Source organism: Hemicordylus capensis, chromosome 3 (assembly GCF_027244095.1).
Source record: "Hemicordylus capensis ecotype Gifberg chromosome 3, rHemCap1.1.pri, whole genome shotgun sequence".
NCBI lineage: Eukaryota > Metazoa > Chordata > Lepidosauria > Squamata > Cordylidae > Hemicordylus > Hemicordylus capensis.
The window spans coordinates 207,477,889-207,494,372 of NC_069659.1; the positions used below are offsets into that span (position 1 = coordinate 207,477,889).

The window sequence follows — 16,484 nt, forward strand, 5'->3', positions numbered from 1 at the left end:
ACAGTATCTCAGTATGTTTTTTTTTTGTTTCACTTATTAAATAATGTATATCCTCCCTTTCCACACTGAGCATATGCTTACTAAAGGTTACTTAAGTTAAGATTAAGTTTACTTAAGGCCACTGAAGGAGTTGATGACTCAGATAACGTTTCAACTAGAGACCTACGATCTCACATTTCACTCTTTCTTTCTTTTTAAAACTTTTTAAGGGTTTAAAAAATGCTCTATGTGACCCCCATGCCACACTTCATTTATCTTTACATCTTAACAAATCCAATAAGCAGATCACTATTATTCTCATCTTACAGACTGCAGAACCATCCAAGACCACTCAATGAGTCCATGACCAAGCTGAGATTTAAAACCTAGATATTTCAGGTCCAAAGCTCTGTCCATAGAAATTCAGGTGCTACATATTTCAGGTGACTAAGGAGAAATGAAGTGGAAGCATAGAATTACCACACACATAGCTTGGCTAGTTGAGTTTGAACTCCTGAAGCCCATTCGGTAGGTTAATGAACTGCATTCCTAAGAGACAGAGACTTGAGTTTCACCACAGTTAGAGAACTACTTCCCTACATACTAAGATCTCAGGCATTGCACCAAGGAAGTTAAATGGCAGTTGAAATGTTTCTGGCCACATCCTGCTCCAAGATATCATAGGACCAAAAATTATAATTTTATTTTTAAAATGTGTACTCTACTTTTCCATCCCAGTTGTGGGATATTCAAAGCAGCTAATAACCACCACATTAATTAACTATAACAACCGGATGGGCCAGATGGCTCAGAGTAAGGCTTGGCCAGTCTCACCCAAAATAAATGTTGTACAAAAGCAGTAGCACAACATGACACCTAGGCATCACATCATGCAATTTTGTGCAATGTTTATGACAGAGCTGACTGCCTTGCTGTGCATCAGCAGTGTCTACAAGGGTGCAGGAATGTGGGCAGTGCTCCAACCACCCATGTTTCCTTGTGTAGTATGTGAACCAGTGCTCTCATATTTCTCACCATCAATTCAAACCGAATTCATTTTGATGGAACCCACTCACACATTCAGTTGGAAATCATCAAGTGCTGAAAGCTGATAAATCATCTCCTGAAGGAAAGTTTAAATACCTGACATAGAACCCATCTCCAGGTAAGTCTTTGATCTTGCAGAACTCTTCTGATCTGTACTGAGCTTTTATTTTGACATTTTCACCTGGCTTGAGCATTTCAAGGTAAGCTTCCTCAGCAGTTTTATTCCGCAAGTCAACAGAGCCATACTGTTAAAAACAACAACAACTCAGAAACAATGAATGCTTGAAACCCCAAGCTTGATATGTACCTTCTATAAATTATCAAGAGGACATGTGGTGAGTAGGACTGACAGTCTGACCATATAAAACTGGAAAAAGGAAATGTCATTGTACAACAAGACCAAGATTTCAGAAGGAGCACAGAGAAGATGGAAATTTGAAGAATTGTTAGGAAAAACAAGGTGGAGATATTATAGAGCAGTGTTTCCCAAATGTCAACTAGCTGAGATCACTAGCCGAGGAACCAAAGTTCAAAGCATACACCACTCTGACATCTCAAAAGGTGAACATGTAAGAGAATAAGAGCCATCTGTCCACAGAGAAGTCCACTGTGTGTTTCTCCCGAAGTCACTGTTCTGTCTATACCTCCCGACAGGAAGGAGACAAGCTTAAAGCAGTGACTCCAGGCAAGGACACTGCTGGAAGCCTCCTTCCTTGGAGAGTGGGTAATTCTGTGGGTAATATCTGGTGCAGTTGCATAGGCCAATCACCTCAACCCATAGGTGGGAAACAGTGGGGGGAGGGCATCTGAGTGGACAAAAGGCTGGCAAGAAGATGTTGAGCAGCCCCTCAGACGTCAAACTAGGTTTCAGGCTCGTGTAAGTGCTCCTCAGTGGGGTGGGGGTGGGGGGCCAGCAGTACAAAAACAGAACACTATCACACATAACTGCGGTTTGACATGGAATTCAAACATAAATACAAGTTCATGAAGTTTTAAATCAGTATTATTGAAAATAAAAAGGAACATATTTGCTTTCTAAAGTACATTTTGCATCCATGGGCAATGGGAATTTACATCGCCACTCATCTTCATTTCACCTCTACCATTTACCTCAAGTAGCACGTCTCCTAGCACCAGTCCATCAGGTCCTTTGGCAGGGCTGTCCTCTTCTATATCAGACACAAATATTCCATACAGGTTTCCACCACAGATTTGGATTCCAAGTTCCACTTGGGACTTCTTAACAACAATAGTTCTAGGTTCAGGTGTCCTCTTACTTGTGTCCACAGAGTTCCTTTCCACAGAGCAAGAAACAAAAGAGACTCACAACGCAGGCCTGCTTCACAAGCAAATAGCCACTGAGGGCCCTGCTCCCACAACCCCTCAGGTGCCAGACATTCCCTAGCCCCTATTATCTAGACAGCTCTTGGGTCTAAAGACAAGGAAACTGGAGGGTGGGGGGTGGGGGAAGGAGAGGAAGGCATTGAATAGAAAACAACACCTCAAAGTGCCTGAATTTTTTTTTTTAAATGCCCAATGTACTTCAGAATGCTCCTCCCCCTGCCCCCAGCTGAGGGCTCATTAGTCCTTGTAACAAATGACATAATCTAAATTAGGTGGAACTAATTTTTTTAGGCTCCCCCCCTCCTTCTCTCTTTCTCTTGTTCAGCTCTTGACCCTACGGAGCAGGGGTAAAGTGTCAAGGATGTTCCAGCTTGCATCCCTCCTCTCCCTTGCTGAATTGCTTGGCACTAGGGAAAGGCAAACCCTGGCATATGCTATTTGTGGAAGTGGAGATTTTGACTTCAAATTCCAAAGAAAATGAACAGACTCAGCACTGCTCTGCAGCCAATTCCCGTTCTGGTGAAGTGAAATGGGGTAGCCACCTACCTCATGGAATTGCGGGGGCTGGTGGTTGGGGTGGTCTGCTTGGATGGGGGTGTCATGGTCCCTTCATCTTGTTCGCTCACAGTGTCAATGACGGAATGACTGTCGGGGGTTGCAGCTCCGCTGCCTTGTGGGGTGGAATGGCTGCTCACAGGTTCTAGCCGGGAGCTCAAATGGAAGGAGATAAGGATAATCAGCAGCAGCAGCAGCATGATGGAATTAAAAGGTGATAAGCGACAGTGTCTCCAAATAACTCCAAATCCGAGGATATCTAAAATGGTTATTGAGATCTCGGGGATAAATGTATTTTAAAACCAAATCCAGTGCACAACCTAATGGAGCCCATTTCTGACGGCGAAGGCAGCTGCAGAGACCATGGAGGCTCTTTTACTCCCTCCCATTCCAAGTAAAGCTTTGTTTAAGCAAAGAAAAAGAGCCAGACTAAAATATGAAAAATTTGCATCCTACCCTGCACCCAAAGTTTACGGTGCTCGTGCTGCTTACATAGCAATCCTCATTGTCACCCTGTCCTCAGCACCTAGGCAAAAAGCAGCCTGTTCCTAGAGTGAGCAAGGCATAAATGCTTTCAGACAGCTAGATGATGAGACCAGGGAGAGAAGGGGGCAGTAGCATGGGCAGCAGCGGCAGCTCCTCCTCAACGTGGGTCAAGGTAAAGTAGTAGATAAGTCAGTTCCTGCAATTCTCTCCAGTCCCCTTAAGACTGTATTGGACACTGGAGGTAGGGAATCCACAGGAGTCCTAAGTAAGACGGTGATAGACTAAGAATGCATGTCACATAAAGCAGGTCTCCACATGATGTATGCATTGTCAGAGATAACCCCATTTCACCTATCCAGAGAAAAGTGTAGCATGATTGTTACTCAGTTCCCATGCACAATAAAGGTTCCACCTGGGTGTATTTACTAGAGAGCAATTTGCCCCCTTTCCACCAACAGCTTGCATCTCCTCCAGGAAAATGTCTATTACATAGTAGTTTCAGAATTCAGACATCGTACAAAAACACGGTTAAGAAAGTTTTACTATAGTTAGGCATGATGTCTGAATTGATTATCCATGGTCTAAAACGGACTAGCAAAGCACAATCAGAAACCATTAAGTGCATTTATCGGTGATGGGTTGTGCTAACCATGGTTTGGTGTGATGTCTGAATTGACAAATCACAATTAAGAGCATTGTTCTATCTCCAGAGGCTGTTAGAGCTTGGAGGTGGGAGTGAACTTATAAAACAGCATGCTGAGAAGACAGAAGAAATGAGACAAGGCTATCTAAAGCCATGGTTTGCCTGTTATAGATTTGCAGGGATGTGCCAGGACCGCAGTTCAAAGTGTGGTTCAAGCACTTTGTAGAAAATGGGATTGGGAACTTTAAGGAGAGCAGGTGCTTATATGCTCTCTATTGCCCCTTCCAGATGGGGCAGTGCGCATCCCCAAAACCCCCTTGCACTGTCAGCATGCACATGGCAACTGTGCATGTGCCATTTGCATGGTCAGCAGCACTATGCTGACCATGCAAATGGTATCTGGGCATGCATGGACATCATGTATGTGCTGACGGCACACAGGCTTTTGGGGATGTGCGCCACCCCAGCAGGAAGCTGGAAGGGGCGGCCGAGAACAGATAAGCACCTGCTCTCCTTTTCCTTAAAGTTCCCAATCCCGTTTTCTACAAAGTGCTTGAACTGCTCTTCAGGCACACCCCTATAAATCTGGATCCATGGTTTGGGTTCTAAACGTATGGTTAGTGTCATGATTGCCAAACTGAGCCAGTGAGAACCATGGGTTCCTGCATACACAAGCACACCATAAACTAGCTTTAATAAAATCTAGCCATTCTTACCTTGATCGTGAGTGATTCCCGAGTTGGAACATGTGTGGGTTGTACTGTGCCAGAATTGTTATGGTGTCACATTGCTGTCCAATGATCAGCCGAGCTTGCTGCTCTGTAGCATTCCGCAGGTTTATCCCATTAAACTGGGGTGTGGAGAATAGACATATATTCAGCAACACATTTTCACTGATGAAATCAATATAGATTTTCCCTTTTACCTTCATATTGCTTCTTGAAACTTGATTTCCCTTGATTTATTGAATCTGTGATGTGAGAAATTTGTCCAGTTCTAGGAAGGGTGGATAACAGTGCTGCTACTGATTCTAAATTATTTAATTACCCTTTGAAGAAATATAGATGCTATCATAAAATTTGACCGCTTGCCTTGACCACTGTGTAAGTGGATGTACTGCCCTACTTAAGTGCAGCAACATTTTCTGAATAACTTTTTAAGACAGTTTACATACTTCAAATAAAGTTGTATTTTAAATAACAAACAGTTTCAAACACACTTGGGGAAGACATTTCAAATGTGTAAATTAGCAAAATTTAAAAACTGAGATTAATTATCTCTAAAACATAAGTCACGTTTTTGAAAAGTTTAAAGAGCAAGTGGCTAACACAAGGCCTGGAGACACTCACTCCAGTTCTAACAGGTGTTCCCCAAACACTTCCTAGGTTGAAAAGCCTGATCCAGGATGCTCCCAATAGCACTGATCATCAGTTCGAGGAGCAGGACTGGTCATCAGAGGAATAGGTTCAGTCCTCCCTCAGAAGAAATAACTGGTGATATTGATGCCAGTGTGGCCAGGATCTATGTGCTCCTTTCCTCCTGTTAGAGCAAGCGGACGTTCAGCAATGAGCCACTTTTGCAGGGCCTGCAGGTGCTTCTTTTCAGCCATCACAGATGCAGCAATGTTTGGAAATTTGATGGCAAGAATGCCGTAAGGAAATAAATCAAAAGAAGCATAACTTCATCAGATTTTCTCACTAATTTCTAATAGGTATTCACATGTAATATGTGAATGTGACAAATGTGTGTTTGTAAACACACATTTGTCAGGGAGTCATGACTGGCTGCAACTTCCTGTTAAGTGTAAACACAGGTTTGCCTCATAGGATATTTGATATGACCAAGTCTTTATTTTTCCCAAAGCTGACTTGTTTCTCACTGTGGCAGTTCCAGAACATTAGTGAAATAGCTCCCCATTGTGGTTTCCATAACAACTTAAACATCTCCACAATGTTGGTTATCTGCAGATACTGATCTGCAGATGGACTAAAAACATTCTATATTGAATCAAGTGCCTGTCCCTGGTTTAGGAACAGCAGCAATGGTCAACTTCTTCTTCTTGGCACCCTCACTACAGCACATATTCCACCTAGCATGACTAGATGAATCCAAAAATTCATCTCCAGCTTAGAGCTGAGGATCATACCCACAGCTGTGTTCTGCTCAATGGTGCAGCTTAAGTATGAGGAAGATTCTCATCCTCCTCAGCTCCAAGCAGGGGCTTACCATTTGGGTACTGGAGTGCCAAGACACTTAGAATACCCAGTGCCAAAATAAGACCCAGCCTTCCTCTCCAGTTTGCTTTGGTGCCAGGCTGTGAGGTGCTACGGTATACTGGCAGCCCAGCACTACAACAGTAATCCCAACCTTCCTTTCCAACTTGGAGATTGCTATTTGGATAAAGGTCTCTCAGCAGCGCAGCACTAAAACCATCTCTTCTTCTCCAGCTCCAGACAATACATCCCCCACCCCCCCGAGAGCTGGAGAAGGAAACAGCAGATTTTCCTCAACTTTCACAGAGACGTAATGTCAAGTCAGGGCCAAGGGACAGAACAGGGTCTGGGCATCCACAAGTTTGGGCTTGACTACGAAGGCCAGCCAACATTTGTGGTCGCTGTAACTTGTCAGTATACAAAGCAGTTTTACCTCTAACAACTGGTCACCATATTCAAGGCCAGCCTGATGGGCGATGCTGCCACCAGTCACTTTCGAAACAAAGATGCCACCGTTTTCACAACACACAATGGAGATCCCAAGTGGCTCAGAGCCCTTCTGTACTTTGACATGGCGTGGTTCTTCCATATATGGCCTTTGGGAGGAAATGAGCACAAGGCCACAGAGTTCAAAACGTGCACAAAAAATCCCCCATGGAACTTGACTTATGCAAAGGACATGCATTACTTGTCCCCACCCTTTCCCTCAAAAGGGGAATAAAGACAAATTGTAAACAGTTACTGCAATGCTGTGAGCGGCAGCATTCATTTCATATCACCATGCAAAGTATAGCAGCCGACTCAGGAGTAAACCAGATGAACAATATTTTAAGTGCATTTGGAGCAGAGGACAAAAAGGATATGGAAACCAAACCATGTGAAATATAAGTACATTGATGGTGAAAGGAAACACATCTTTATCCATATTATATATAGGAAATGAACATATATAATATGAAATTTTATTCTAGAAGGAAGGCTTATATTAATTTACAAGAGGTTCAGAGTCTTAGTAACCAATGAGCATAAATACAGCTACATGATAAGGCTGTGAATCAAGAGGTGGAACAAACAATACCAATACTTAATATCTGTATGCAGGAAGACACAACATTAGTCAATGAACATTAAGCAACTTTAAAAAAAATTCAAGCCATTAAAGATGGTGGCTTGCATGGTAACATTGCAATTACCATGCAAATTTTCCAGGGGGCAGGGGGAGGGATTATCCAAACATGTCAATAGCACAAGGAAGGTGCGCAAATACTGCTTGAGAAGGACAACCTTTATAACAAGCCAACCTCAAACTCCTTAGTGAACAGAACCTTGGCCTAGGAGCCACAGGGATTCTCAGAAAAGACCTATTACGGAACAAATATCTGAAAGATGCAGAGGGATGGAGAAAAGAAAAAGAAAGACACTTAGATAGTAACAACAGAGGCTACATAGCTTCATAGAAATAGGAAACCATGCCTTTTAAAGTGTATGTTGGGTCTTGGTGTGGGCTCCCTAACAAACCTCAGGCACCCCAAGTTTGTGTAGATTGCTTGACTGGCAGCGTCTAGTTGGCACACTGCCTGCTCTCATCATCCATATATGGTGCAGGGAACATGGCTTTCTTGACCTTGGATGGTTTCCAGAATAGACAAGCTACCTACCTCCTCTACAGAGAGCAAAACAATATGCAACTCTTCTCCACTATCTCATTTTACAGGCTTTGCTGTTTTTATGTGAGATTCCTGCTAATCTATCTGTCTATCTATCTATCTATCTATCTATCTATCCATCCATCCATCCATCCATTTATTTATTTATTTATTTATTTATTTGTAGATTTTTATACCACCTTCCATTAAAACAATCTCAAGGCAGTTTACAAAAGATTTTGTAAGTACTCACTCCAGGGGGGAGGCAAGCTCAAACTTCACAGAAAATGATTGGCTTTTGACACTGTTTTCTTTCAAGATACTCTATTTGACTCTATTTTTTTCAAGCATAAAGAACAGATCAGAGCCACAAGTTACTGACACAAACTCTCTAGAGCCCTGATCAGGATCTCAATCTCTGTTGCCAGATTTGGCTTTTTTAAAGACAAATTTTGGGTTACGGAATACGTGTACCAAAGATAAATATGGGTGTATTAAGCAAAAGCAGGCTGGTAGCTTACTACTACAGCGTATGCTTTGGCAACTATAGTTTAGCTCTGGACAGCTCCAGAAATGAAAGTCTATGCAGTAGAGTGGAGAAAGAACATTGGATGAAATCCTGGAGAGTGGAAGTTAAGATCAACAGGTAGCCCAGATTGAACTTACTGCATTAGATGGACCATTGCCTTCAGAGAGATCCTGTTTATACAGGATGGACTCCACACAAGCATGTTGGGAGGACTTTGCTGCTGGGAGGATGTTGCTGCTGGACTGACATTGCTCAGACACTCAATGTTAGAAACATCAATACAGCAAAGAGCATCTCTGGGTATGTGCAGAATATACTTCCCTCAGGACTAACTATAAGCATCAGTTTATCGGAGATTATGGAATAAGGGTATCCAATTTGATGTGTCTGACTGGCTTTCCAACCTGACTGGAACCCTGGCACATTAGAAACTGGGTGTTGAGGGCTAAATGGGAATCCTAGAAGGCCAATGGAGAGAATGAAGACTAAGAGAAAGGGATTTGGGAAGGAAATGAAAAAAAGGAGTAGGACAAAAGAAAACGATGGCTAGAAATTAGAACTTGGAAAAATGAGGGGAAAGGGATAGAGCAGAATGTATAATTTATGCACAAATCTGGAGGGGAAACAGAATTTAGATAAAGGGCCTTTTTTGGCTATGATGCTTAAACTCGGAAAGAGCTTCCCAAGGTAGGTCCATCTGGTACATCTTTTAAATGGGCTTTTAAGACTAGTTTATTTTAAAAGTTTATTTTACCTCTTAGAGCTTGTGAAAAGAAGTTTTAAATGATGTTGACTGATATGTGCGTGTTTTTAAAAATGATGCTGTTTCGGTCACTGTTGGTTGGTTGATCTTTATTGTTGGGATTATTTTAATTTGTAGGGATATCTATTTTGATTGCAAGTTGTCTTGAGTATGTCTTATCACAGAAAGATAAGGTATAAACAAACAAAATAGAGAAACACAGGTGCAACTTGGATTGGAAAAAAACTGGAATGTGAAATAGCAAGTTGGGCTATTGAGGGGGAGAGAGGCATCCTGAAAGAACACTCTGCTCTCGATAAGCCCTCTTTGCCCTGCACTCAGTCACCCTTGCTGGGAATAAAAGCATCTTGATAGTATCCATACATTAATGCCTACTGCTGCTTTGGAAGCCAAAAAGAAAGAAACTGCCCAGCTGGCCAACTGCCAATCAGAAGCCGTGTGGCAGAGAACATCATCTATCACTCCTATGCCCTGCAGATTCAGAACTCGACTAAGCAGGGTGCTCACAACTCTGGCTACTTTCCAGGAACTAGTGAAACCAAATGTCTTTCGGTGGCTTCTATGGAGCCTGAAGAAACTGCTGAGAGCCCAAGAGAACCACCAAGGAACGACCACTCCATTGTTTTTAGTGCCAGCATTTATCAGCCACACAAATGACCAACTCCCTTCCTGGAAGCCAGCTCCAGTTTGGTTTTTGAATACAATTTATTTGCACAATGCCAAGATTTTAATTTATTTATACACACACACACACACACACACACACACACACACACAAATAAGAGTGGAGGGGGGAGGAATGGAGGTTGTTTGTAAGTTTATTTCCTAATTGGTTTTTTTCAGGACAGCAGTAAAAAAAGTTCAGGAAGCCCTATCAGAGTCTCCAAAAGTGCCAGTTCACATAAACAAATTTAATTTAATTTAATTTATATCTATGAAAACTGCTTTGGGAACTTTTGTTGAAAAGCAGTATATAAATATCCATCGTAAAAACAGTGCCTCAATGAGAGCACAGGGCGGCCGCAACCCCAATGGCAGCCATATATGCTTTCACCTAATGAATGACCCAGTCCACAGTAAATGGCACCTTCTTCCACCTGACACAGCCCACAGTATGAGGCAATATGGGAGGTTCAGAGTGATTGCTTGGTCAAGTTGGGGCTATTGCTTGAGGAGAATCAAGGCTCTAAAAAAGTGCTTCTGTGCCTTCAAGAAGGTACATGGCAGAGCCATTTTTCAGGTCTGACCATCCTCCCATTACGGCACTACGATAAGAAGCCTCCTGGCTAAAGACGTAAAGGCCTGGGGGGAGGAGGAAAGGAAAATTCCAGGATTTTTTCCCCTGTTAATCCACCCCACTGCTCCAATGATTCCCCCCACCCCAGATTGGAAAAAATAGATTATGACATATTTTATTTTGGAATGATGTAATTTAGGCTCGTTGGCCTTTAAGAGAGCCCTAAAAACATACTTGTTTGGCTTGGCCTTTCAAGGTTTTAAAATTGTTTTTAAGTATTTTAATTGGTTTTAAATGGTTCTGAATTGTTTTAAAATTGTTTTTATATTGTTTTAAGCAGTGTGTTTTAAATGGTGTTTGTTTTTATGTTTTTTAAACTTGTGCACCACCCAGAGCCTTTGGATGGGGTGGTCTAGAAATGTTGCTGTTGTTATGAATTATTATTATTACTAATTAATAAATACAGTGTTTCAAATATATTCATCTAAGGAAGGAAGTCCTGGCCTTTACTCTCCCCCAAACTTCTTGCTTGGTTCAGATTCCTCCATCTTCTGCAGCATGTGCCTTACATACAGGACAGCTTCCCACTGATCCAAGAGTGAGGCCTGCACGCTCCTTCTGTGCATCCCCAAGCCACATCCTACCGTTCCATGGCTCCTAAGAATTGCATCATTGCTGTGACTAGCTTCCCACTGGGAATAATGGAAGGCTTGTCACTACATTGATGACAAAATTGTCAGTAGTGACGGAGCCTCTGCAAGCTCAGTAAAAGAGAGAACATTGTTTGGTGATGCATGGAATGAGCGTACCCGCCCTACTCCAGGATTCGTGTGATGCTGAGCTGTACGTGAACCAGATTCTTCTGTTTTCAACTTTAACGTTTTGCCTCCTTCTCATAAACTGGCAGAGAGAGGGGGAGGGGGGAGAGACGGGGGGAGGGGGAGAGAGAGAGAGAGAGAGAGAGAGAGAGAGAGAGGTATGCTGGATTCCTTGGAGATCAAAAGCTTGTAGTCAATTTGTAAAATAAATTCAATTAGTACTTGTTGTCTGAATAAACTATATTTCTAAATGTAATATACCAAACATGCTAAATGTTATGAGCAAAGCAGTTCATATATAATAAATGTGATGTTCCTAAAGCAACCAAGTGATTTTAGATTTGTAAAGGGCATGGTAGGGGGGAGGTATTACATATTTCATCAGCTATTTTCTTGACATGAATTTTCAACTTTGCATTTCTTTTTCTTCTGCCATCTTCTTTGCCCTGTTAGGCATAGCTGTTTCATTGTATTAGTAATGTCCCAGGTTCCATGTTAAACTAATTAACTTACAAATAAGTGTTATCTTTGGTGTGAGGACACATTTGGGAACTTGAACAAATTGGCTCTAATAATGCACATGTGTGTATGTGAGAGAGAGACTGCATTCTACTCCAAAACCAATTAAAAAAATAGAAACTCAACACTAACTTGGAAAGTAAACTTTGGTATTTCCACATCTGTGACTTCTTCTCTGAATAACAAATGATAATCTGTGAACAGCCAGGGGCAGCTTTTGCGGGGGACATCACTGAAGAACCAATAAATCTGTGTGGCGTGCTTGTTGCTTTAAATATAACATTCACCCCTTCATGTTCCTTTCAAGCTCTGAGTGGGAGATGGACAGGCTTGATCAAATTTAAATTGGGATGCTACTACATTCAGTGAGGTTTGTGGCAGGTGCCTAACATTCTCCGTTCTACTGTCTAAGGAGCTTTTCTATGCCCGGCAAGAGTTTTGCACAGACGTAATCAGGTCCTTTAGGAAACAATACAGCCACTGGAGTTTCACCTAGTATCTTCTCAATGACTGAAGAGTGAATGGGAAGATTATAGTGTGTTTGTTTGGAGGTAAACATTTAAACAAAACACATACAATCCATTTTTACACATATCTTCAGGCTAAAGGAGAGAGTGAGAGAGTGACCAAGCCTGCCTACTGCATACAATACAGCAACCTAATGCTGAAAAGTAGACAGCACCCACTTTTTTCATGGCCAGAAAGCCCACTGCCAGCACAAGAGAGAATGCAGTTACAGGCCAGCCATTGGTTAGCACAGTGGGCTGAAGAAGCTTTTCTTGCTCTAACACTGGCCACAGAAATCAATTACGCGGTCTAAGTAGCACAATGAAAAACAATGGGTGGGTGGTGGTGGGAGAAAACAAGCAGTGTGACTTCATAATACATTCAAAGGCCTACAATGAAGTTACAGCATATTTGACACAACTAATGAGATTTGACCCACCTCCTTTCCTCCTACTACCCAGGAACTTGCACAAGATTGATCACTGGTCAATTGACTGCCTATTCTTTGACTATAATTAAATATTCCATACAGTCAGGGATGCAGCTCCCCTTTATAATGTATCCAGCTGATAGCAATGGCAGAAGTGATGGCTCTCCTTGGTCCCAACCCTGTGGGAGTTAGGGTTACACATGCACATGGCACCCTCAATTCAGGAGCAGGGATTTTCTGCCCTGCAGTTCTCTCCAGAGAGCGTCTCATTTCTCCTTTCCCAATTAGGCTACATGCTCTCGCTTCCCTTACTGACCACGTGCGGTAACTGCAGGCATCTCTGACACAGAATGGTAATTCAGGAAGAAACATGAAGTCAACACACACACAAGCTGTCAACACAGGTTGCAAGTGTCCAGAGTCAGGATCACCAGAGTTCATGATATCTGCTGTGGGAAGGAGGAGTCTCAATGTAACCTGACACTGACTGTGTGCTCTGGAAAGCTTCTGGGAGGATGCAGGCTCTGGAGATTTCTAGAACACTGGTCTTCAGCTTCGGAGTCGGGATCCAACACAGGGTCATGGGCCAACCTAAGGCAGGTCACACCAGGAGGACAAGCTTAATTTCTGTTCTCTATGGTTTTTGTTTGTTTTGAGAAGGGGAAAGGGACACCAGCATAGTGTAGTGGTTAGAGTGTTGGACTAGGACTGGGGAGACCCGAGTTCAGATTCCCTTTCAGCCATGAGACTTGCTGGGTGACTCTGGGCCAGTCACTTCTCTCTCAGCCTAACCTACTTCACAGGGTAGTTGTGAGGAGAAACCTAAGTATGTAGTACACCGCTCTGGGCTCCTTGGAGGAAGAGCAGGATATAAAATGTAAAAAAATAATAAAATAAAATAAAATAAAATAAATAAAAACATTTGATAAAAAGTGAAAAGTAGGTTTCATGTCGAGATTGAGGTTAAAAGTGGGTCCCAGTCTCAAAAGTTTGAAGACTACTGTTCTAGAAGGTAATAGTTTTTGTAATTAACATAGTCTTTTTTACTGCTATCCCAACAAATTAATTATTGACCAATATTTAACCAGTCAATTGACCCATTTCACCCCCCAAACCAACTTTGTAGAGAATATTAGCATAATGACCATAACGTACTTGTCTTTTCGACGTTGTCCTATTGATACTGGACTCACGGAGATCCTGGGCAGTGTAGAAAGAGAATTTTGCGACTGGCTACTAGCAAAGGATGAGGTCTCAAGGTTAAGTGGTGACTGTGGAGGAGTTATCAGGCTTGGACTGCTACATTCGGAATGCGACAATGAACCTGTGTAGAACATAGGAGCAGCCATGGCATTTGTAAGTGGGACAGCTTCAAAGTTCTCTTATGTATTATTTATTTATTTAATGCATTTATATGTAAATTACAGGTATATGTTCCATGTACTCGTTTCCAAATGTTTCATCAGTGAACTTCCAACAAGTTCACTAAAAGAGCAACATGTATTTTTTTTAAAAAAAAACCCCACAGCACCAACTAATTAGGCCTTAAAAAAAAAAGATATGAGGAACAGCAAAGTTAGCACTGTAACATCTCTTAAGGTGGAAATACATGCTAACTGGGACGTCTGAAAAATGTTAAGGGAAGTTAACAGTTGTGAAACTAGTAAAATCTCTCATTGGGTTTCAAACACCCCTAGCGAACAGATGGTAAGTTGCAACATGTATGCACTTTTCTTATGTCTACCGATTCATGCTGTAAAGGTTCAGTTAAAAAGCCAGGCATGCAGTATGAAACAAGGTTGATAGCACAACCAGATGTCAAGGTACAGAGGACTGGTGTTCTGTGGGTGGAGTAGAGTTCAAGGCATTGGTCACTGCTGAATCAAGATGGACAGTTTATAGCTCTGCATCAAATCAAGTCATATAAAAATGTCCTCACAAACATAAGAGGCTTACAAGAAAGGGACAGGGGAGAATAAGCCGGGATGGGGTGGGGATGTTTTTCACTCTTCATCCATGTACCTGTATAAAACTCCTATTTCTGCCCAAAGCAAAGCAGCAGTCAAAAACATGGGAGGGAGGCATTTCCTTGCTCCACCCTCGAATACCACATACAGATGTCTGACTTCTACTAGCTAGAATACAGAACTCTGCATTAATGCAATAATTCCCAATACAGTAATAATAATAAGAAGAAGAAGAAGAAGAAAAAGAAGAAAAATTACCCCTGTCAGAGCCAATGATAGACCGCGGGTATCTTGGTGTCAAAGGGATTTTTATTCGTTCTGTTCTATACTGCAAGTTGCTAGAAGAACCTACTTTAAACGCAAGTGGGGAGAAAGTCAGACGTGATTTTTTAAATTTTAAAGTAGCAAGTAAACTCATTTAGGCCCTGAATCTTACGAACAACATGGAGAGGCTACTGTAACAGAAATAGAGCACAACCTTCCTGAACAAGTTTGATTGCTTAGAAACATCTAATCATATCCTTTTGTGTGAATTCCCACTTGGACAGGGTCAAACACTGGACTACCATGTACACTGTACTCGTGTGGTGGGGTGAGAAAGCAACCCTTGGCAACACCTCCCGCCACCAACTATGTGCAGAACCTGCTGTGATACACAGAGAGCACATACACCCAACCTGAGCACACTGCCCGCCACAAAAAGAAGCAGATGGATTGTGTATGTAGAATGCAATAACCCAATTATGTGGCATGTTCTAAGCAACAGAGGGGGCCACACAAGCCCCCAAGAGTCACTCCTGCAGCCCATGCCAGACTGGCACATGAACCGACTCTTTAGAATTCGCAGTGTGACACCTTTGGGACAATGCTCCTGACAGTTCCAAGTTGGGCAATGATTATTAGATCAGTCTTTGTCTTTTAAAGTCTGCCCCCGAGTGGCCAAAGACAGAACACACCCAAAATCTAGACCACTGACAAGGAGGGAGAAAGGGGAATATTTTCCCACTATTGCACAAACCCTGCCAGTGAAGAAATAGCCTGCATTCTAGTTAATATACTACTTACCGAGTCTTGCACTAGAAGGCAGTGAGTTTGAACCATGTGAAGATCTTGTGCGTGAGTTTTCAGGACACTCACTGGAGTGTTTGTGACTCAGATCCAAACTCAGGCGGCCTTGGTGCTGAGCACTATAACACACAGAAAAGCTAGCTTCCGTTACTAGCTCAAATATCAATCTGTACACTAAGTCATATGGAAGATATCATCCCATACCGATGGACATAGTTGAAACACACACAACTGCAGAAACTACCTTCAGCCTCAGAGGCAAGGCATACTGTGAGCCAGCGTGGTGTAGTGGTAAGAGTGCTGGACTAGGACCGGGGAGACCCGAGTTCCAATCCCCATTCAGCCATGCTACTAGCTGGGTGACTCTGGGCCCGTCACTTCTCTCTCAGCCTAACCTACTTCACAGGGTTGTTGTGAAAGAGAAACTCAAGTATGTAGCACACTGCTCTGGGCTCCGAGGAAGAGCGGGATAGAAATGTAAAAAAATAAAATAAAATAAATAAATACCAGCTGCAGGGAAGCAACAGTAGGAGTGAGAGAGTGCCCTCACTTCTTCCCTGTGGGCTTCTCAGAGGCATCTGGTGGGCCACTGTGTGAAACAGGATGCTGGACTAGATAGGCCTTTGGACTGATCCAGCAGGGCATTTCTTATTAGGCTTGAGCCCGAAATGTTTTGGAGGCCGTTATAAAGGCCTCCGAAATGTTTCAGCTGGGGGGGGGGCGCTTTCAGCGC

The 16,484-nt window shown here is 42.5% G+C and overlaps 1 protein-coding gene across 6 annotated transcripts in view; it reads right to left on the reverse strand.

Annotated features, from left to right (window-relative positions):
• The window catches only part of DLG5 (discs large MAGUK scaffold protein 5), a 159,871-nt gene that overhangs the window by 21,784 nt on the left and 121,603 nt on the right, over nucleotides 1-16,484 (reverse strand). For 2 of the 6 annotated variants that reach the window (XM_053307495.1, XM_053307491.1), the window contains 9 exons: nucleotides 15,749-15,870; nucleotides 14,942-15,034; nucleotides 13,872-14,040; nucleotides 7,569-7,646; nucleotides 6,701-6,863; nucleotides 4,771-4,904; nucleotides 2,917-3,081; nucleotides 2,137-2,320; nucleotides 1,123-1,271 (listed from right to left, as the gene is read on the reverse strand). In XM_053307495.1, the coding sequence (XP_053163470.1) occupies nucleotides 1,123-1,271; nucleotides 2,137-2,320; nucleotides 2,917-3,081; nucleotides 4,771-4,904; nucleotides 6,701-6,863; nucleotides 7,569-7,646; nucleotides 13,872-14,040; nucleotides 14,942-15,034; nucleotides 15,749-15,870 (1,257 nt within the window). The remainder of the gene's footprint in view (nucleotides 1-1,122; nucleotides 1,272-2,136; nucleotides 2,321-2,916; nucleotides 3,082-4,770; nucleotides 4,905-6,700; nucleotides 6,864-7,568; nucleotides 7,647-13,871; nucleotides 14,041-14,941; nucleotides 15,035-15,748; nucleotides 15,871-16,484) is intronic. The other 4 variants (XM_053307492.1, XM_053307494.1, XM_053307493.1 and 1 more) reach the window with 4 other exon arrangements.